Consider the following 23,798-nt stretch of genomic DNA (forward strand, 5'->3'; position numbering starts at 1 on the left):
CTCCATGCGTAGTGGATAGTGGGGTTATGGACAGGTCAAAAATCGCTTCGGATCGCATCAATATATCGGCCGATATCGCATCCGATATATCGGGCGCCGTGAAACTACACAAGTACCTACTTTTTTGCCCTGCTGTATGCTCAAATAAGAATTACCTGTGTCTCCCCATCCGGAAATAAAGCATGGTTTCTGGTACACAGACTTCTCCTTCCTCTCCGGTAGACAGATGGGCAGAACATGGTAACTGAATGCCAAGCAATGATCATCCTTTCCCTGCACTCTGATCAGTGCAATATCATTGTCATTGCTACTAGAGTGGTACCTCTTGTGTACAACGATCCTCTGCACGGGAAGCTCACGCTCAAAATCATCCTCTACACCGGTGTGGTAATCTCCTACGCGGAGAGAGTATCTGTGTGATCTGTCTCCAAACCTGAGGGGAAGCGGTAAGGTCTCTTTAAGGTCTTTTTAAGCACTCTTTAAGGGGAGATGTATCAAACCTCTTAAAGTGAAATGGACAATTAAGAAAGTTGCTCATGATTTCCCATAACTGATTCATTACCTGAAATGTATGCACTGTATGTAAAGGAGCACTAGTAAAGCTATTGAAGTCTTGTAGTTCCAGCTCAGCCACATAAAACTTTCCTTAAATAGCTCTCAAGACATTAAGGGGACCAAATCCTCCAATCAGGGCCTAGATAAGGGTTTATGTTGCATTTTTAAGACACAAATTTCTGGGACATTTAAAATTTAAGTGGTCAATTTAATTAGGTGTGGATCACATTACCGAAAACAAATCTGCATAACACCTGTACAAATTGCACTTAAGGGGGACAGATGTGTCCTTATATCTTGCCTCAATACACCATGCAGCGGGAGTGGGAGATGCCTGGTGTGAGTGAGCTGACAGGTCCCTGCACTACTGTTACACGAATAGGACGCACAAGCAGACTCTTTTGAGTAAAATGATATGTGGCATGTGTGGGGCCAAGTCTGTATCTGCATACAAAATTGAGAGTGCAGCGTTTCGTATGTAGATAGTCGCAGACAGAATATATGCATGCCGCATATCATTTTAAGGAGCAGAGTCTGCTTGTGCGTCGTATTTGTGTAAGTTTGCAAACAAGACACATTGTAATGCGCTAATAGAAAAGCTGTTTAACGTGCAGGGAAGCTAGATGCATGTGGACACATCTGTAGTTTTAACATTAGAGTTAGAGTTAAGATAGGACATGCTCCAATCCCATCTCTGTATCCATCCTCCATCCCTACCTAAGTGCAATTTTGTTTTTCAAGGGGCAAAATTCAACCTGCTAACTGGATTTAGCCCTAACATTATTATTATTATTATTATAATTTTATTTATAAGGCGCCACAAGTGTTTCGCAGCTAAACAGGACTAACTAAATAGGACTAACAGTCCTATTGTGACTGACCATCGTAATGCAAATTGTTGGGAGGTATGCAACATATTTAGATATACTTCCCTTTTACCCTCATCATATCGTTGAGCTGGTTGATGGTCTCTGTGTAAATGTCATAACCCTGCAGCAATTGTGCGTGTGTGTGTGTGCATGTGCCTTTTCAGGTGTGTATATTCATACATAAACACTCATCGAATGGCAGCTTGTGATCTGGGTGCATGTCTGCAACACCTGACTAACCTCTTAAAGCAGTGAGCGGCTGTCAGAGCCCAGCAGCTGCTGATCAGGGTCGCTCCGCACAGTAGACGAGATTCTTTGTGAAATCCCTTCAGCCTCAGTGAGGCCTGCCACGGCCAGCCGCCCCTATGGGGAGATATCACAGCTACTAATCACATTGTCCTTCACTTCTGTTCTATTAATCATGAAGAGAAATAAAATAGAAAATATCTTCTGACATGCTGTAAACCAGGCATGTCCAAACTATGGCCCTCCAGCTGTTGTGAAACTACAAGTCCCATCATGCATTGCCATAGTTTTGCTATTAGGGAATATGGCAACTATGGCAAGGCATGCTGGGATGTGTAGTTTCACATCTGGAGGGCCATAGTTTGGACATGTCTGCTCTAAACTTTCCAGTAAAATGAATACCAGCAAACCTGACGCGGCTATGTGACTGTGCTCCGCAAGAAGTCTGTGGCATATATTTGGACATCCAGGCAAGCGGTAGCTTGAAAACTTTAGTCACCAACAGAAATCAGTGCTGCAGAACATTGGAAGAATAACTCCTATGCATAACTCAGTCTTTCTGCAGCAGCACCAATGGAGGGCATGCAAGAGATTGGTCTTGACTTTCATTTTCTCCTGTTTGGATTTTAGTTTCTAAATGAATGTGAAATGGAGCAAATCAAAAATATGGGACAGCAGTTACTGAATTTAAAAAAACGAACCACAAATGTCTGTATTTCTAAACAGCACAATAATGGGGGTTATTCAGACCTGATCACACTACTGAGAATTGCAGGCCGGGCAATAATCTAATGAGTGCGCACACATACAGCTCACAGTACATGCGCACGAGTCCATCCTGTAATGAAGTCCAAATACTTTTTATTGCTGACCTATGCTAGTTGGGTTGACATGAAGCCGACGTTTAGGAGTGGAAACCGTCCGTTTTCCACGAGTATCAGGTAAATCTCAGGGGTTACAGGGAGGGTGTGTGATGTCAGCTCCAGCCTTGATCACCCTGTTTCTATCGCACCGGCCAAGTAACTCTGGTAACGGCCATGCACAGACTCCACACACTAGAAAAATCATTTGATTGTGAGCCGCTTGTGAATTGATTTGCTGCTAATCGCCAGTTGGCGTAATTTTCACAAGCCAGGCACATCAATTCGCACAGGGTGGGATTTCACTCTGGCGGAACGCAGGTATTGAAATAACCACCAAGTGTTATTGAAAAAAATATTAAACAATAATGAGGTTGAAGAGAGGGACCGGTGTTTAATGTGACATTAAAAATGGTACTGCCTATTTATACCTGTATGTGACAGAGCAGTCGTTCCCAATCTGTGTGGCTAGGCACCCTGGGGTGTTCTCGGACACTTGAAAGGGTGCCTCCGGTTGGTGGGGTTAGTGGTACCATAAAAATATTTATGTTATTAAATGATAGACCAAACCAAAGCTGGGGGCTGACCATTATAAAATATGTTTACAATTATAACCACATCTATGTCCGCCGCATACCGGAAACCAAGGGGGACCGTTAAGCACACTTCATTTTTATTTATTGTTTTCATTAAGAAACTTTTGGACCAGGGGGGCCTTGAAAAAATTCTGATACTCCAGGGTGCCGGGATTCAAGAAAGTTTGGGAACCACTGGCTTAGGGCATCATCCTAGGTAAAATAAACCAAATAAAAAGGAGAGACTGCCTAATGCCAGAAAACCTACTGCTAATGGAAGATGCAATCACATGTACAACTACAAGTGAAAGCACACCTTGGCATTCAGTGTACCCATGGGACCTTTATAGTCTGGGTATGGGTCATACGGTCAAATATAAGAAGGTCAACAGTTCTTGGTTAACCACTATTGGTCGACAGGCTACAGGTCGACACATTAAAAAGGTCAACATAGCTTAGGTCGAGGGTCGAAAGACCAACACTAGGTCAACATGGAAAATGTCGACATGAGTTTTTCACATTTTTTTATGTCTATGTCGACATAAATTGACATGGACACCATATAAATGTACCGATTGGCTTGCAACGCTTCGCACACGATTATATTCTCCCTCTATGTCCACTTGGATAGTAAATAGTAAAAATAAACAGTTTTGGGAAAAAATGTGAAAAACTCATGTTGACCTTTTTCATGCCGGCCTTTTGAGCATGTCGACCTAAGATATGTCAACCGATAGTGGTCAACCTTTTGACTGTCAACCTATTTTTTGTCGACCTTCCAACCACATCCCTGTAGTACTAGTGGAAAATTGCAGCTACTACTTGGTTAGTCATCTTTATTTTGGTATTTTAAGCCTCCTCTTAAAATGTCATCTAGTTTTAACAATGTGATGAAATAAAAAAATGCACTTTATTATTCTGAAATATAGTAACATTGAAATACGACGACACATCCCAAATTAGAATGTAATTAAATGAAAAAGAATGAAAAAAGAAATAGTTCAACCACAAACATCTCCCAGCTATCCAGTGCGTCTTACTTTTGTCCATGTTTGGTGTGAATTTAGAACTATTTGTATCGCGAGTGTTTTAACTATTAAATAAACATGTACAGATGTTAAGTTGGCAGACATAGCAAGGACTGATATAGTCACATTTTCCATTTCTTGTAACAAATCACCTACTCAGCATTACGGTTGCACTTAATACCTTATTGATTTGGTTCCACCGACAATTCTCTTCTTTCGCCGCAGTGTTAGACTAACACCACACTTGGCAGAGGACCCATCTATAATAAAGAAAAAAGGTTAATTAATGGACAATTATCTCATTGTATGGCCTTTGTAGATGACTTTGACAAGGCAAAGATTGCATTTTACATTAATCCTTCAATAGATATTTAGTGGGTGTCAGGTGAGAAAAAAAAATCAATGGTATGTTAACAGCAGCACATGTTATTTAAGGCCAGACAAATCCTGTGCATCCATGTACAAGCTCTTTTAAACAGTACCTTCCAATCTGAAGTGCTTTAAGATGGGAGGTCTGAGCAGGGGCGGCTGGGTTGGAGGGCGCTCATTGAGTGTTTTGGGGTGTCATTAAGCTGGTCATATAAAATTTCATACAGCCACCAATGGCCACCTATGCACGATCTATGTAGCTGCATAAGACACATAGGAACATGGGCAGCACAGAAAAATCAAGAGATGAATAAGATTTCATCATGGCTTGAGTGTGGTGGGGACAGATAAGTAGCTGTAATGGGGGTTGGCGGATGGCCCATATATTTGCTTATTGGTATGGTGGAGGGTAATTCTTAAATCTAACAGGGTTAATCTTTTAATGGTATGAAAATTATTAAATGTAAGTGGGGACTGGGCTATTAATTTAATGATGTATTTATTAGGAGTTAATCATTTAATGGTAGGTGGAAACAATTTATTAGTGTAGAACAATAGTGGCATCTTCACAGTGCTTCTTATATTAAGGAGGGATATTTATTGAAAATATATTATTGTTATGGTACTTGTTTCCTAGCACGGCGCCCATTGCATGGCATTGTGTACCTTATCTAGTGGTGTGCGATGCTTGTACATTTAAATATCGCATAGCATCGCATGCCAGCAAATGGAATGCGATGTGATTTTAAATTGTACATAGCACCCATGTCATGAGAGGTGATGGGTGCTTACAATGAGATGTAACCCCCCAGTATCCACGCCATCCTGAAGCGTGGCGAGCGCGGCGAGCCCCGCGAGGGGCGGCGGTACGTGTCCTCCGACCTTTTCATACCCCCACTATCCACGATGGCTTGGAGTTGATTTTAGATAGTGTGGTGAGCCACCGAGCCCGAAGCGTGGTCCGTGCTGCGAGCCCTGCGAGGGGACGCGGAATACATGTAAAGTAATCCGTGTCTGCTCGCCATACTTCTGGCTTGTATTATGCGTCCCCTCACGGGGCTTACTGCGCTCGCCATGCTTTGTGCTCGGTGGCTCGCTGCGCTCGCCACACTATCTAAACTCAGCTCCATGCCGACGTGGATAGTGGGGGTATGAAAAAGTCGGAGGACGCGTACCGCCGCCGCTCGCCACGCTTCGGGATGGCGTGGATACTGGGGGTTACATCTCATTGTAAGCACCCATCACATCTCATGGCATGGGTGCTTGTACAATTAAAAATCGAATCTCATCGCATCGCATGCCGCAATATTCCAGGGGGATGCAATGAGATTTTTAGGAGCCCATACGATGGAAATCGTGGGCGCCGTTCTAGGAAACAAGTACCTTTGTTATTATTATTTTTAAAGGAAGGGCTGTTTGGGACAGGAAAAATATATATATTATATATCTAAGTTGTATTCCCGGGTCCCCAAAAAATAATGTATACAAACTTTGATTTATAATAAATACAAAGTTTATTAAGATATAAGAATTGCAAACATCGCAAATCATTTAAATTTGGGTGCATTCTTTTTCCAATTGCTGCTCTCAACTCATTGATTGTTGCAGGTTTTGTGCTATAAACCTTAACTTTAATGTGTCCCCATAAAAAAGGACAGAGGTACACCAACTGTCAAAAAAAAAGTTCAAGTGAGTAAATAATAAGTCAAAATGTGTATATATTTTTGTGGGACAGACTATATTCATTTAAAGTTTACTGTTTGGGGGGAAAAATTTTTTTATTTATTAAATGTAAATACGATTAATGCGTTTCCGGGGTGAGAGACCATATTAAATATGGAATGTTGGGCTGGTTAGTAAGACAGGCACCTACAAGATTTATTGCAAGGCCTTCCATATTTCAATCTCCTGTCTTTTTTTCCCAAATGGCCCAACATTCCAGCTCTGCAGCAGCAGCTGAGCTTAAGAGACAAGCAGTGTTGGTTAGTGAAAACTGCACAAAACAGATGGGGAGAGCGGAACCGTTTGTAGTCCTGATTTGGTAGAGTGTGAAACAGGCAGGACTCATGGGCCAGTGGTGAGAGTCTTCCCCTCACTTTTGCCAGACATCCCTTGGGTTAAAAGGCAAGTATAGGGTGCCTGGGGACATTACACATTACAGCCCTGATGTGACACAGAGCGTAACATCAATCATTAAATACATAGGGCAGCACAGACTGTAATGGTTAGCACAGCGCTGAGGTCATGGGTCCGATTCCCACCATGGCCCTAACTGTGCAGAGTTTGTATATTCTTCCTGTGCTTGCGTGGGTTTCCTCCCTATGCTGAAGGAATTGGATCTAAGAAGAAACAATGGCCGACCTTAGACTTCAGTCATGCAGATATTTCTTGTGATTAGTGTGGCTGCAGAGGTTGTCATGGTTTCACAGTTGTAAAAAAAAAAAATTCAGTACGGTTTTATTTTTTGGCCCTGAGCCCTCTTCACGTTTGGTTGGTGAATACAGAAAGGAGTAATTAGAGCAGGAACAATTAATTTGGACAGGCTATGTCATAGGAATTATAGGGACTCCAGGATAGCATCCCCCTACTGTTCCAGTAGTTAGGGGATGGGATGTATATGGGAAGAAAGACAGGAGTTAGCATGGACCCTCTTCTCAGGTCTGTGACTACGCATTCCCATATATACCATAAGCAGTAGGATTCAATGCACTTCGTGTTGTGACACATTACTCCGGTCACCATTATTATGATTTTCTGTGATGTGTGCCAAAGTAGCCCTTCTGTTGGTTCGTACCAGACAAGTTAGCCGTCATTGACCTCTTACATCAAGGGACCCATGTGGCTATTAAACATCAACATAACTAATGAAACATATAGAAGAAGATTTGAAGTCTATTTGCGTCCACATGCTTATGCAATGCAGCAAATACAGACACTTTCTTCTATACACACACACATGATAGATAGATAGATAGATAGATAGATAGATAGATAGATAGATAGATAGATAGATAGATAGATAGATCGATTAGTGGGCATGAAAACAGAAACTTCAGAAAATATAGATGAATGTAAAAGGTATCAGTTTGTGCTTTTGTGTCTATACATTTGCAATATGAATATAGCCAAGTGGCAAATACTAACCAACAACATCTGCAATGAAATACTTAACATGCTACAAACAGCTGTATACCCTTTAGTGCGCGGACTTTCTTCTCTACATAGTCGCATATAACACCTGCGTCTTCACTGTGCCAGCAGTTGTGTATTCCGCTGTCCTGTTTCTTGCATTCCGCTAAGGTGTTTTCTGTACCATTGCAATCTACATTATCCAGGTGTATTGGTCCTTGCCCTTCTCCAAAATAAGCCATAGTTCTTGCTTTTGCAGGACCCCTACATTAAAAACAAAGGAACACACTTCACACCTTTTTAATTACTCCGAATACAGTACACACTTCAATCAATTAGCTGGCAAAGCAAGTATTCATTTCATGGATATTTACGAAAATCCAGCGCTGTCATATGAAATGACAACTATGCATACATAGGGGTGTTTGTACTTAAGTGTGGGTCTTTAGCAGTGGATTGGATGCTACGGTCAAAACCATCACTTCTAAAAAACCAACACTTTAGTAAATATACGCCTTACTTTATTTTTGTATACATGGAGTGATCAGACCCGTGTCCTGATCAACTCAACTTCCTCATGCCAAGCCAGATCAAGACATTCAGGTTCCGCTATACAGACTTTTATACACGTGTAGTTATCATTGAAAATAAACAAAAAAGCTTCATCCTTTAAAAAAAAAAAGCCATCCACTTGTGCAGTAACAATTCTGAATATGCACACGGAATGCTTGTGCTTCCACCAGTACGTCCCATCCTACCCTGTTAGAAAGAAAACCCTGGCTGAACTGTCTTACTTGGCAAAGTAGTCCCATTACACATAGGGGGTGATTCAAAACCGATCGCTAAGCAGTGGACGTTTGCTGCTTAGCGAATGGCTTAATGCCACTTGGAAACACAACGTCCCCCTCAGTAACATGTGAGGGGATGTACTTTTATTTTGTTCAGTGTCCGCCGAAGAGGGGGCGAGCACAGAAGTCATGTGATGCCAGCTGCCCGTCCCCAGCAGGCATTGGCCCGCCCACGCTCCCAGGGGAATGTCCAGACACCTACAGTTGAGGAATCTGAAAGTGGGTGAGTGTGATTTGTGATAGTCAGGACAGGACCAGATCCGGATTCCTGAACATTTTTTTTTTGGCATTGCGACCAGCACAAACCCACCCAGAGATCTACAATGGTGTTATTTTTTATTTATTTATTTTATATATTGTATTTAAAATTTATTTTATTCCAATAAAGATACCTTGATGCAGGTTATATGCCTCCTAGCACTGTGAGTATGGGCACACCACGCAGATGTTTAAAGATACCTTTACATATTTGTAACATCATTCACTTGTGTGAGTCGGTATGCTCTTATCCACTCACTGTATTCAATTTTGTCTACTTAAGGCCCCTTACACTTGTCCAACTTATTGTCCAACAAGTTGGACCTGATTGACTCGAGATTTATCCTATGTGCAGGAGGATCAATCTCTTGCAATCTCTTGGTTATAACCAATGGCACGGGATTGTGCATTGTGGATCCTACACATCAGGCACATAAGATTTTGTAAGACAAGCACATCAGATTTTGAGGCAGATGTATTAAGCCTTAACAAAAGATAAATGCAAGGGAGATAAAGAGAGATAAACGTCCATCCGATCAGCTCCTTACTGACTTTTTTCAAACACAGGCTGTAACATGGCAGTTAGCAGGTGATTGGCTGGATGTTTATCTCTCCTTATCACCCTTGCACTTATCTCTTGTTAAAGCTTAATACATCTGCCCCTTTGTCAGATAAATTGACCCAATCCACCTGAATTGGGTCATCTGACAAAATTTTAGAAGTGTAAAGGCCCCCATACATTAGGCCGACTTGTCCTAGGGACAAGTCGGACCCAATTTACCTGCGAGCCGCCCGGCAGCTCCCCGGGAGGCTCACATACAATTTGGCACTTGATGTGCCATTTTTTACATGGGATAAATCGCATGCGATTTATCCCATGTAAAAAAAACCCCGGGGAGCTGCAGGGCGGTGAGGAGTAGTGGGGGCGGGCAGCGGCGGCGGTGGTGGGGGCGGGCAGCGGCGGCCAGCGGTGGTGGGGGCGGGCGGCGGGTGCGGTGAGCGCTGCTGACCTGGCCGGGCAGTGTACTTACACATAGCAGCAGAGGGGACGGGACGCGTAGTGGCGGCTATTAGATTTTTAAAATATTTGTCAAATGACCGGCCGCTCTCTGATTGGCCGGAGAGCTCTCAGCCAATCAGAGAGCGGCCGGTCATTTGACAAGTATTTTAAAAATATAATAGCCGCCACTGCGCTGCCCGTCCCCGCTGCTGCTATGTGTAAGTACACTGCCCGGCCAGGTCAGGTCAGTCAGCAGCACTCGCCGGTGCTCAGGGACCTGCTGCCCGCCCACTGCTCCCCCGGTGTCTGCATGCATATGCCTGTCAGGTGGCAGGCATAAGCATACAGGGAGGTCGGACGTGATCGTATGTACAGACTGTCCGACCTCCCTGATCCGGTCCGATGCGCACGGGACCGCGCATCGGATCGGATCAGATATCACACACCTACGATTTTGGGCCGATTTCACCCGATTATCGGCACAAAGTGCCAAAATCGGATGAAATGTCCCAAAATCGCATAGTGTATGGGGGCCTTAAGGGGCCCTTTAACACCTTATTACACATTGCCATTTTATTTAATTCTCATCCATATGCTTGAAATATCGAGGGACTAAAATGACTTAGTAAGAAGCAAATCACACAGAAATCATAGAGAACAACCATACAAGTGCCCACAAGAAGGGAAGTATTTTCCTGTTTACCTATTCCTATATGTCCATCAGGGGAGCACCCAGCTTCCAGGTACCACGCTCTTTATAGATTACAAATTAAGTTAGATTCAGATATTTTGCATAGTCAATAAATGTACTCTCTTTTAAAAGCCAATATTCTATACTATGTATAATTATTTAGCAAGCATGCAATCACTTAAACTGTAGGCAAGTTTGACATGGCTAAGAAACATGGAAGGGGTAAATTTACTAAAGTTTATAAAAATGAAAAGAGATGATTTTGCCAATAGCAACTAGTCAGATTCTGGCTATCATTTATAAGTATGCAATAGAGAAATGACAGATGGAATCTAAAGTTTCTAAGGGCAACATCATTTATAAAAGCTTTAGTCAATATACCCCTTACTGTCAGTATAGACTGCTGAGAACCAGCCAATTGAAAGTACAGCGATGTGCTAAAGAACAGGTCACGGATACACAATGGGCAAATAACGGAGTAAGTCACCTCATGGAAATAATTTGGCCCATTAGTGGGTTTTGATCCAACTTCTTTGTAAGAACTCAGCGTTCCTGGTGAACTGACTGAATTACCACAATCTAATGCGTCACTTAAACTAGTTTATCAAGAGAACACTAACCTGTGTCCAAGTTGCCTGCAAACCACAGCAGCATCACTGTCTGTCCAGCCGTCATCACACACACTGCCCCAGTTTCCATTCAGGAATATCTCCACTCTGCCTTCCTTGGTGCTTTCCCCATCCATTAGCCGGACCGGAGGCCCTGAAATCAGCAAGAAGCAAGGAAATGTTAAGTGGCAGATTTTACCTGGGTGAGCTGCAGCCCTGCAGCCCATAGGTATAAACCACCAGTGGTTAATAGCAATGCTGTGATATATAGCATACAGAAATGAGGTAAATGAGTAAAAGAGCATCCTGTCAACTTTCTTTCCTCAATAAAATAAATAAAATACCAGGGGAGTGTATCTGCATTCTGCAATACTAATACTGTACTCTGTGGCCTGCTGTACACATTTTATTGCACAGAATATTACAAATTAACCAAGGTAAGTCTAGGTTATTACCAGCGGGTATTTCAACGATGTCATTGCTGTCATTTGAGCAACGAATTCCAACATCCTCAGAGTGAGAGCAGTCATGTTGACCCCAGTCGCTGTGTGAGCAGTCCATCAGAGAGCGCTCTGTGCCTTTGCAAGCCACATCGTCCAGAAAAATTAATCCATTTCCGGGTCCAAATTCAATCTTTGATGCCAAAGTAGACGGGCCACTGCAAACAGTAGGAGATCGTTTTTTAGAACATTAGTCCTCTAGAGAAACAAAATAATTGCCAAGATTGTCTCTTTCCTATAGATTAGACAGATGACAAGAATTAATCACAAGAAAAAAGGACTACATCCATATAGTAAGGTAACATTCATATGTGTCCTCATGAACCAAGCATCAATACAACACACAGCACAAGTCACCGCAGCTGCGTCCAACAGCCTTATACATGTACAGTTCACTCATATTAAGATCTTGTAGGTTTTTTTCCACCCAGGAGCCATTATGTATACACTATGCCAATGCAATATAGACAGGAAATTGATTGCCAGAAGGATGAGTTACCAAGACAGCTCTATGGGACGCTCTTTCAATAAATTGTTGCGCCAAGACATCCTTCATAGCTGCGATCAGGAGGTGTTGTAACACAGATATAATTGGTATGCTAATACACCCCATATATATTGGTATGCTAATACACATATGTTGATGTACGAAGATGAAACAGTCATTGTAGAAGTCAGCTCAGCCGATTGATGGCAGAAGACAGACATAGCCACACCATACTGATCTACTCAACTTAAATGTCCAGGACAGTCCCAGACTCCTGATAGAGTAAGCCTGGGGTAGCCAACCCTAGTCCTCGAGAGCTACCAACAGTGCATGTTTTGCAGGTCTCCTCACATAATCACAAGTGAGCTAATTAGCTCCATCTGTGGATCTTTTAAAATGGGTCAGTGATTAATGAGTGCAGCTGTGCAGCAGCTAGGTTGTCTGGAAAATGTGAACTGTTGGTAGCTCTCGAGGGCTAGGGGTTGGCTACCACTGGAGTAGGCCAATCTCCCACATGTCACCCTGAGTGAATTGGCCAATCCAGGACCTTAATGAGGCAATTTGCTCCCCCCAAACACCTATCCCCAGGATTCTTACAGAAGTGTCAGTCAGCAATTATTATGTGACTGGGACATGTAGTCTGTGACATAATGACAGTTATGACAAATCATGTCAAATTGGGAAATGAAGTCCTTTAAGTACCTGAAGCCCAGCTGCTTGCAGACCACCTGGGCATTTAGCTCTGTCCAACTATCATCACACACTGTTCCCCAATCTCCACTGTAATAGACTTCTACCCGTCCTTCACCTGCTGTGTGACCTCCAGATAATCTCACTGCTCCATCTACAGGGGACATATAATTTGCAATCAGTCAAATTAGCTCAAGAGCAGTACCCATCAATTAATGTCTTCATTCACAAGTATAATTTGCCTTTAAAATATAACAAATTTACCCATGAAGGGATTGCAGGAAACTCCAGCATCTTCAATGTGGTCACAGTTGTGATGTTCCCATTCATTCTTCTGGCAGAGATCTAAGGAAGTCTCATTTCCCAAGCACTCTACTTCATCCAGCAAAATAGGACCGGTGCCGTGTCCATAGTGTGCCCATACCCAGGCCCTGGGTGTGCCACTGAAATATACATCAAAGTTACACGTTGTGGAAGTGCTGGGTCAGAACCATCATTGACACACGTTGCACAGTCCTCACTGATTCTGTGCTATATATGTATATACACAGATGTCTCAGGTATAGGGACAGATGTACTAAGCCTGGCGAAGTGCTAAAGTGGAAGGTGATAACACAGCAGCCAATCAGCTCCTAACTGTCATTTTTGAAATATGGCTTGTAACTTGACAGTTAGGAACTGATTGGCTGCTGCATAATCACCTTCCACTTTATCACTTCACCATGCTTAATACATCTGCCCCAATATCTTTTTACTAGATTACGGCACAAAAACATCCGTCTCGTATTTCCTCACTACGATCAGTTCTATTTAATAGTTTTGTACCCGTGTGAACTTCTCTCACATCTTCGGCTGTATATCTGGGAACTTGCAAAAGTCTAAAGTGCCTTGAACAAAAACAAAACAAAAAAATTGGTGATCGGTTTTGTTTTTTCCTCCCATTTCTAGATCGATTACCAGACCAGCTACCAGACACGCTACAGAAGATAGTGTGCAGTATAATTATCATATAATATATGTGCGTGAAAACGTGTATTGTGACAAGACAGATTGTGGAGCTCACCTAAAGCCTAGTTGTCTGCAGATAACTTCAGCATCTCTGTCGTCCCAGTGATCATCGCAAATGGTCCCCCACCGGCCATTGAAAAACACCTCTATGCGCCCCTCAAACCGCTCCTGTCCTCCCACCAGCCGGATGGGCGGCTTTAAACCTGCTCTTCAGAGAAGGAAAAATAAGAGCTTATGGGTAGTGGCATTCTGTGACTCTTGGAAATTGCATTACAAGAGGGTGACACAAGAGCTGCTTATACTGGAATGTGCTGGATACGTTTCAGTAAGCATACACCAGCCATAAAGATTTACCTTCAGGGGGAGAGCAGGTGACAGCGGCTACCAGTCTATTTCTGCATGCTGTTCCCTGGCTGTACCCGCAGTGTAGTAAGGCCTTCTCGTCCCCTCGGCAATTGGCAGAATGCAGGTGTACGGGGGTCATCCATGAACCATAATCAGATACTCGTCTGGCTGTGCCAATTTCGCTGCAGTGTTAAGGAGAGGAAATGCTTTATGTATATTTAAACATAAAGGAAATTGCTGATTTGACTTTATGAATCAGATAACATACAGTAACAGAGTGACAAAGGCCTTGTTCAAACAATAAGGTGCATCACAATGGCGTATTCAATATGCTGCAAACTGCCCAAATATTAAGGTTCATTAATCATTCTCTGTGCCTTGAAAGCAACCTCAGCAGTGGTGGAACTCCCGGAGGCAATGGAGTCATCTGCTGCTGGGTGCCAGCCTTAAAGGGGGCACTGGCTCCATTGCCTCCCGATCTTCCATTTCCAGAGGAGGAGACTCTGGAGCCTGTGTTGTAGTCTGCTCCAGGACCCACTCATTTAATATACATAGAGCCGGATTCCCACTAATTAGATACAGTATGCACAGGCTCCCTGCTCATTGCTGCCGGGAGCCGAGTTGCCGCTCGTGCATATCTAAAGAGCAGGGACCTGGTGTAGTGCATATTTAATGAGCGGGTCGCCACTCATTAGATATGCACAATGGCGGATTTAGAGTGGGGAACTGAGGCACACATGGCCCCTCCCATCCCATGCCAATTAGGACTTTTTTATTTGTATTTGCAACAGAAAATCGGTTTAAATCAGGCATGGGCAGGGGGTCACCAACATAAATCTTGCCTCAGGGCAACTGGGATGAATTTACGCCACTGAACCTCAGTATTCAACAGCATGAATGAATCAGCAACCTTTCTTACTGCTGTGTGCCTGTATAAGATGGGAGGAAGTATTCTTCTTTAGGGCTTGTAAACAAATGCTTTCAGTACTTGGTGGACACAATTCAGCTATCACTGAAGAGAAGCTACATTTAATTCTGCAGACAATTCACCAGGAATACCAATAAGCATCCAGAGTGAACACTGGATAGAAAAGGCAGTAGCATGTGATGTTTTGTAGACACCAAGTCCCCTCCAGTGTTCACACGGAACACCTGTGTGTACTGAAGGCTTGATTCTTAAATAGGTCATGGCCCTATATAAATGACCCTTAAATAGGTAATTTACCTGCAGTAAAGGTGATCACAGCTCCAACTGAATGTACCACAAGCATAGGGAAAGTGCATACTTCAAACAAGTAAGGAGGCTCACACTCATTTGCTGAAGAGTATTTGGAAGTGTAATCCCAAAACATAATGGGGGTTATTTTGGTTCACTCGCAAAGGCAAATTCATATTCACTCTCTAATAGACAAAACCATGTGCACTGCAGGTGGGGCAGATGTAACATATGCAGCGAGAGTTAGATTTGGGAGGGGTTTGTACTTCAAATTGATATTTATATTGCAGTGTAAAAATAAAGCAGCCAGTATTTAATCTACATTTGCCTTTTGTGAGTGAACCAGAATAACCCCTTATATTCCCATCTGAGAGTGTACTATAATATGTGCAAGTATGTCTACATATCCATGAAAATACATGTTTATGTAGTCAGAAGAGATTACAGCGGTCAGTGGTAGGAGCTGGACAAAGTAAGCATGTTCCTTGTTGCCACTAGTTTAGCAGAGCAGTAGTGAAATCGCAGAGCAATGTTACTGGTGTGGGAAAGGGTGCATGGTCATGGGCATTTATTTCTGTAATCTGCACAGGGCTTTTGTTTTGCACTACCTCCGAGCTGGTGAATTTTGGGTTTCCTCCAATTTTTATATTAAGAAGTATTGTGCACTTGTCACTTAGAGGAAGAAGCGCATTTCTGGGGGCACAGTGCCAAGGTAAATAAAACAGTTTAAAACAAACACAAGTTTCTTGTAAAAGACCTTGATGTGACAGTGTGTATGCCAGTTCAGGTTTTTCTGCATCCTCAAGCGCAGTCAGAAGTCCAACACCACCACCCCCCCTACCTGTAAAGTGGGACACCTCGAATATGATGGATGAAACTACATAAATATAGGATGCAAAACCAGGGCATCTACAGTGAACATCCAGTGCGCTTCCTAAATCAGATCCATCAATAAGGCTTTCACGCATGACCGAGCCGTCTCATTGCTACAGTACAAATCAGGCCCAAGTCAGCAGCGCGTCACACTAACCTTATTCCGAGCTGTCTGCAGACAACGCTCGCATCCCAGTCAGTCCAGAGATCACCACATATGGTACCCCAAATACCATTTAAATAGAGCTCTACTCCGCCACTGTGAGAAGATCGGTCGCCAAGCACACGAACAGCACCTGTGATTAATGACATAGATTTCTAACTAACATGATAATAAATAAAACAACACATTCTGCTTCACACAGATATGCAACACTGTGGGAGGCAGGTCATTTATACACTGGCCTGCCTCTGTGAGGCCGTTAGTTCTTAAAAGAAAACAGTCATGCACAAATTGGCCGCCTCCAATCAAGTAATAGCAGTCGGGACTATATTGGATAATCTCAGAAAAGACCCTCACTTTGATCTTTTGAGAGTAGCGCAGGGGCCTGAGAGGCTACAGCAGTATTGCAAGGTCCTTAACCAAGTTTTGCTATGCAGACGGATAATGACAATTTCCATTCCTGCCTCCCAAAACTGCCCTTCTCTGGAATCGGAAGACAATGGATTTGTGGGTGTAGGAACATGCACACTGGGTCAGACTGTGTTATATCCTTTGTGGTTTAGCTACTGCTTTAGAAGCACTAGGCTTCCCCCAAATAACACCCCTGAATTGCCTCTGCTGTGCGTGATATCCCACCCATATGTATGGCAAGTGCAATATAGCATCTATGCACACCAACAAGTTGCCTACTGTCAAAACTAAACTACACATATAGGACCTTATTCTGGTTCACACGCAGCTCTACAAATATCGCAGCGCTGTGTGTGAGTTTAACTTCGCATGCCTCCCCCCCCCCCCCCCCTGCCCATGGGTGTGTCCACTCACTGCCGCCCCAGCGGGGATTCGAACTAGCAGTTCACTGTGCCCGCTCGCACCTGGCATCTGCACATGCTAAGCATCGCTCCCCCATGTGAACACGCGAGTGGAGCGTTGGGATTCAGGCCCATAATACTTATGGGACTTCCCCCACACACACACATTCATTTCAGATAGACAGTACCCTGGCTGCAGTCACAGTGAGCCCAACTAATTACTCCAGACTGTTGCCGAAAAAAGCACCAAGGTGTTGTTCCTCCATCCGGATTCCTGCAGTAGTTGTGGTACCCAAGTCCTCGGCCTTGGTACTGCTGAATATAATCAGGAAACTCTGCCCAGCTTAGACAATTGGATCCAGACTCAGTCACGGAAATGGACCCATTGTAATAACCCAGAGAATCGACACCATCAGAGCAAAGGTTGTAACCTGCAAATGTAATGAAAAGTTGCACTAAATAAACATTAATCCTTTCAGGTCCAACGTCTAGTCAGGCTCAACAGCCCGAATGCTAGTAGCAGACCCAATTTTTTTTTATTTGGACTGCAAAGGGTTAATATATAGGGCAGTATTCAATGTTAAATTTCGCCGTGTGCAGCAAATCCTGTTTAGGATTCGCTGCACAATCGGTGTGTTCCGGGCGGCTGGCAGCCACTCGCTCTCTCCGTATTCAATGTCGGAGGGGCGAGTAGCCCCTCGCGGCGAATCTTAACCCCTGCAGCGGACGAGCGTCCACGGCAGGGAGCCGTGGGACGGTGGCAGGCAGGGAGATTGAAGTCTCCCTGCCTGCCCCAGAACGTATGTGGGGGGGAGGTGGGCTCCCCGGGACCCAGGGCAGCACAAGCTGCCCCCCCAGAGCCAGCAGGGGAACGGGTATATTCACTGCTCCCGATCATGCATATGTAATGATCGGGTGCAGTGAATATATGAATATCTAATGAGCGGCTCGGCTCCCGGCCCCCTGCTGGCTGCTCTGTGTAAAAAAAAAATATATATATATATTTTATTAAAATATATATTCATGTGCTATAAGCACATTAATAAAAATAGCATGTCCCTTCTCAGAATAAAATTCCTGATTTTTTTACACCAAAAATAAAACAAAAAACTTTTATTTAAAAAGTTCACATTCCACTTCTCCATGAAAAAATGGAGAATTGCTACACAGAGAGACACGGCGAAAATCACTCAGAAAGACGGTGAGAAGTGCACATTGAATAGGGTTGCTCGCTTTTTGAGAGCAAAAGTCTCCGTCCAACGCGAGAAAAGCACAAACTCGCCATAAAACATGGCAAATTTTTCTCATTGAATACTGCCCATAGAACAATAATGTAGTGGACTTAAGGCAGTGGTTCCCAAACTCTGTTTGAGGGCACCCTTACAGTTCAGGTTTTAAAGATATCAATATTTAGGTGTATATACTGTAGCTGAATCTACTAATTAAGTCACCTGTGCTTAAGCATAGCTATCCCTAAACCTGAACGGTTAGGCTGCCTATAGGACCAAGGGTCAGATGTATTAAGCCTTAAAAAGAGCTAAATGCGAAGGTGATAAAGACTGATAAATATCCAGCCAGTCAGCTCCCTACTGCCATTTTTAAAAATAGGGGCAGATGTATTAAGCCTGGTGAAGACTTAGCTGACTGGCTGGTGCATTATCACCTTCTACTTTATCTCTTCACCAGGCTTAATACATTTGCCCCACAGCCTGTAACATGGCAGTTAGAAGCTGATTCGCTGGACGTTTATCACTGTGGGGCCTGTGGGGCCAATTTCCTATGGGGCCAATGTGTTTTTTTCCTGTGGTGGGCTGACGGTGTACCTTGATACATTTTAAAATCTTGTTTGGTGTGACACGAGTTGAAGAAGGTTGAAAATCCATGGTCTAGCGTGTGCGCAATATATCATTGTACTCATGCAGCTCAATATAAAGACATCGACAGCTATTGTAGAACTGGCCACTGACAATATCATTTGTGAAGTTGCTCAATTTGTATGCACTGGACCGTTTGTCCAGGTGTTTAGAGGAGAGGGTATAGTGCAGGGCTGGGCAACACCGGCCCTCCAGATGTTGATGAACTACACATCCCAGCATGTCTTGCATCAGTTTCAGCATGGCCACATAGCAAAACTAATGCAAAGCATCCTGGGATGTGTAGTTCATCAACATCTGGAGGGCCGGTGTTGCCCAGCCTTGGTATAGTGGCGCTGTGTAAGTGCAGGTCCACAGGGAAGCCAACTGGGCACTTTGTTTTATTTTAGACAAAAGAAGTAACCTTGACACTGTTTCCGAATAGATTCCATTCTTTGCTTATTCTGTGCTTATAGGAAATGTAAACAAAAGGAAAGTAGAAAATAAGCAATTTGCTTATTTCTAAATATAAATTTTTTTGTAATTGTATTTATTTACCATCTGGAACTTTGAAGTCTATTTATGCAACTTATGGGAAACATCACATCAAATAAATTCTTAAATAAACATTGCAAATATCTTTTAGATACTGATAAAAGAAAAAACATGAAAATTGAAAGACTTTTTTAAATATTTTTAAAATCTACAAAACAAATTGTACATTCTTGGCACATGTTATTAACCCCTTGAGTGGTGAGTTTTGCTGGGGCAGGACAAACCTGCCCTAGTATGTTTGTCCTGCCCCAGCAAAACCCACCACAGAATCTAGGAAGCCGCCGCTCCCCCCCACCCCCGATTCCCCCCCCCTCACCCCTGCCGCCTGTCAGTCATCACACAGGCGGCAGGCTCGGGGATGTTTCGCGGCGGCTCGGGAGGACTCGGGTGCCTGAACTCTCCCGAGTCCCCCCGAGCCGCCCGCCTATGTCAGTGAATGCACAATTGTTAATTGCATAAACATGAGTGTTTAATATTTATATATATGCCAACCTTGCTACATTGGCATTCACTGACCTTCCTGGCCATAAATATATTTTAACCTTCTACAAAATAAAAGTATAAATGATAACATGAATACCAAAGTAAAATATACCATAAATAAAGCAGATACAAACTTGTGATATAAGTGACTGAGGGTTAATTCATGTCCTTACCTGTAGTGAGCAGGTGTTTCTGTGCTTGCAGAGAATTTACGACATCCTAGGAATTAGCAGAACACATATGGCAGTAAGAGTAAAGCAGTATTTCAGTACATTTAACCTGCAAATAAGTGGAACTTAGACAGCTGTCAGCAATGTATCATTCATGGATCCATAATATAAGGTCTACATACACATTTAAGTTTTTAGCATTTTAGTATTTTATATTATTGGAGGTAAATCTTTTTCTGGAGCATCTCACATTTTTATTTAAAAACACAACAGTACTCACTTCTGTGAATGTTTTAGTTTAAAGCAGGGATCCTCAAACTTTTTTGGTCTGGGACCCTATCAGACCATAAAAATAATTACAGGACCCCAGCGAGTTACTGAACAAGGTCATCACATCACATGTGTAGTCAGCAGACAGCACGTGCATGGAAGCATTGTGGAGCATACTTGCCAACTTTTGAAAACTAGTTTCAGGGAGATTATAGTTGGTAGTAGAATATTGCACAGCACCCCATTGAGGAGGCATGTCATGCTCCACCCAAAGGGCGTGTCTAGTCCCATATATAGAGAGATTGTGAAAAGAGATTGTGAACGTGGCACCTAGAATCGTGGGTGAGTACTGCTACATCTGAGAGGAATCTTTTTAAATGACTTATATCCAAATGTAGATGAGCCCCAAAGCAGTTAGTAAGAGCTACTATACTTGATAAAAAGTGCTGGGAAATGGTGCTGATGATTCAATGTAAATGTATCTATCTCATTCCTTTTTTCCCAAAAAATGTAACAGTGTAATGTAGGCTAGGTGAAATGTGGGCTAGGTGAAATGAGGGAGATTACTAGACTAATGAGGGAGAGAGGGAGATTGCTGCTATTTCAGGGAATCTCCTGTAGAATGCAGGAGGGTAGGCAACTATGTTGTGTAGGCACATAATAATGGGCCTTATTCTGATCGGTGCGGCCCGATCAGAATATGCGGCCGCGACCGTGCAGGCGAATCCCCGCCTTCCATACGGATCGCCACCTGCCGTCCGTACGCGGATATGTGGCGATCCGCATGAAATTGGACGGGGATACGCCTCCTCCGTCTTGGGAGCAGCCCCTGCATTCGATGGTCGCCGAACATCGAATGCAGGGCCGCACGCTCCACCAGGTCCCGCCACACAAGACCACACGGACACTTGTCCGTGTGAAATCATGTATGGGGGCGGGCAGCTGACATCCGGCGATGTCAGATGCCCGCCCCGTACCCACGCGTCACGGCCTCATTACCATGCATACGCCCCGCGTTTGCATGGGAACGCCCATGAAACGCGGGGCGTATGCATAGGGTAATGAGGCTAAGTAGCCCCTCACGCCCCTCTACGCCCCCTGTGCGGCGTATAAAGAATCTGTGCGGCGAAATCGCCTGCATATGCGCAGAGTGACCTCTGCACATGCGCAGACGATCAACATCGGCGGTCCGTCCGCATGCGGGAATATCCGCACCGATCAGAATAAGGCCCAATGTGAGGAGTCTAAAATAACAGATTTTTCAGACTCCTTGAATTACTGAAAAGTCTGAAAAGTTATCAGCTTGATGGTCAGCAACATGGAGTCGCGACCCCATAATGAGAAGGTCGAGACCCACTTTGGGGTCAGGACCCACAGTTTGAGAACCGCTGGTTTAGAGTATCAATCCCATAAAGCACTGTGACAGACTAGAAGAAGAATGACTGCACTTACTACTTCTCTTTTGTTTGTCTTTTTGGGATGAAGAAAACAATTTAAGATGATGCCGCAAAACTACCATGACAACCACAGTCACATGAGGATAATGAGCAGAGTGATTTGGTATCTGGATGGTAGGTCAACAGTGTAAAGGTCGACCATGAATAGTCGACAGACACAAAAGGGGTTTATTTACTAAGATGGGAGTTCTATTGAAGATGGGATGCGATGGGCAACCAATCAGATTCTATTATCTTCTGGTCCAAAATAAATAAGTAGATTCTGAATGGTTACTATGGGCAACATCCCATCTTCAATAAAAACACAATTTTTAAGCAATAGGTCGACATAGTCACAATTTGTGTACATCAATTGGGAACTGTAAAGAGTGCCGAGCACATTGGCAGCAGAGTGAGGTGCCATGGCCGAAGCATGGAGTGCGTGTTACACTAATTGTGGTTCCATGTTGACAGTTGCTGACATGGACAACAGAAAAACCTTGAAAAACTCATGTCGACATTATGACTGTCAACCCTATGATTCAATCTAACATGGTGGAATTGCAAGAAGCCATAGAACAACTATCACAGGATACATTACCTCCTACTGTAGGCACTGAGGGGTGAATTTATGAAGCTTGGAGAAGTGTTATCTATCCCCATAAAGAACGTTATGAGCAAGGTGATAATGGTTCAGCCAATCAGCTCTTACCTGTCAATTTACATATTGTAGCTGATTGGCTGAACCATTATCACTTTGCTCATAACGTTCTTTATGGGGATAGATAACACTTCTCCAAGCTTCATAAATTCACCCCTGAGAGGGGCAGCAACAGCACACTGAAAGCACAGTGCACAAATCATTTTCCTATACACGACTTGGAGGGAGCCGCTTCCTCCAAGCCACACTTAACTCTCCCCTTCCTGGATTACATTGGCGCCCCCTGTGAAGTGTGTGGCCCCGCAAATATTACATTTTTTCATTCTATTCTTTTTTGGGGACATAGATACTGTACTACCCCCCTTTTTTAGACTGAATCCCCTGTTCATTACCAGGGCCTGACATGACTCTGTACGCTCCTGCCTCCAAGTATAGTATCATATAGAAATTAAATTCCCTTTCCATTCATAGTTCACTAAACCATTTACTTTAATAACTTGTTATGTCTTTCTCCAGGTAGAAGCACAGTCTGCAATCATGTCCTCTGTTGCACTGTATTGTCATTCAAGAAGATCTTCCTCTTTTACAGTAGAACTCTCATGAAATTATACTTCACATCAGTGTGCTTGATTCCCAAATTAAATGTTTCGTTTCAGGTCAATGCCCTTTACCATATCATCTACTGACTGACTGCTGTAATACATTTGGTCTCTCAAGTTTAGATTACTGATTTCTGCTAGTTCAACTGCCTGGACTTACAATTGTTAAAACTAAGTAGCTGTTGGACATTCTATTACAGGTTGAGTATCCCTTATTCAAAATGCTTGGGACCGGAAGAATTTTGAATACCAGATTATTCCGTATATCAAAATATTTTTATATTTCAATGATATATCTTGAGGTATCTTGCATTTATGTTGTACAAACGGATCAAATACATGAAATACACACAAATATATTTTATTTTTTGTGCATAAAACAAGGTTTCAAAACATGAAACAAAGTTTGTGTACTATCTCAGGCACTGAATTTAAATGCCAAGCAATCATTTATTTTCTTGCACATATTTAGTGCCAGTTACATATAGGAGGAAATTTACTAAGATGTGTATTCTACTTCACATGTGATGTTGTTATGGGCAACCAATCAGATCCTGTCTACTATCTTCTAGAGGGTGCTAAATAAATAAGAAGTACTGTAGATTCTGATTGGTTGCCCATAGCACATCACATGTGAAGTA

At 43.2% G+C, this 23,798-nt stretch overlaps 1 protein-coding gene across 1 annotated transcript in view; it reads right to left on the reverse strand.

The window, feature by feature from the left end:
* LOC146008825 (neurotrypsin-like) overlaps positions 1–23,798 on the reverse strand; it is a 42,791-nt gene that overhangs the window by 5,203 nt on the left and 13,790 nt on the right. The window contains exons 2-14 of the mRNA XM_083148573.1: positions 20,195–20,240; positions 17,319–17,561; positions 16,313–16,451; positions 14,076–14,248; positions 13,777–13,924; positions 12,978–13,156; positions 12,726–12,867; positions 11,492–11,694; positions 11,049–11,190; positions 7,696–7,895; positions 4,315–4,393; positions 1,665–1,787; positions 156–433 (exon numbers count right to left, since the gene is read on the reverse strand). Of these exons, the coding sequence (XP_083004699.1) occupies positions 156–433; positions 1,665–1,787; positions 4,315–4,393; positions 7,696–7,895; positions 11,049–11,190; positions 11,492–11,694; positions 12,726–12,867; positions 12,978–13,156; positions 13,777–13,924; positions 14,076–14,248; positions 16,313–16,451; positions 17,319–17,561; positions 20,195–20,240 (2,095 nt within the window). The remainder of the gene's footprint in view (positions 1–155; positions 434–1,664; positions 1,788–4,314; positions 4,394–7,695; positions 7,896–11,048; positions 11,191–11,491; positions 11,695–12,725; positions 12,868–12,977; positions 13,157–13,776; positions 13,925–14,075; positions 14,249–16,312; positions 16,452–17,318; positions 17,562–20,194; positions 20,241–23,798) is intronic.

This window comes from Crinia signifera, chromosome 6 (genome assembly GCF_055691185.1).
Source record: "Crinia signifera chromosome 6, ASM5569118v1, whole genome shotgun sequence".
Taxonomy (NCBI): domain Eukaryota; kingdom Metazoa; phylum Chordata; class Amphibia; order Anura; family Myobatrachidae; genus Crinia; species Crinia signifera.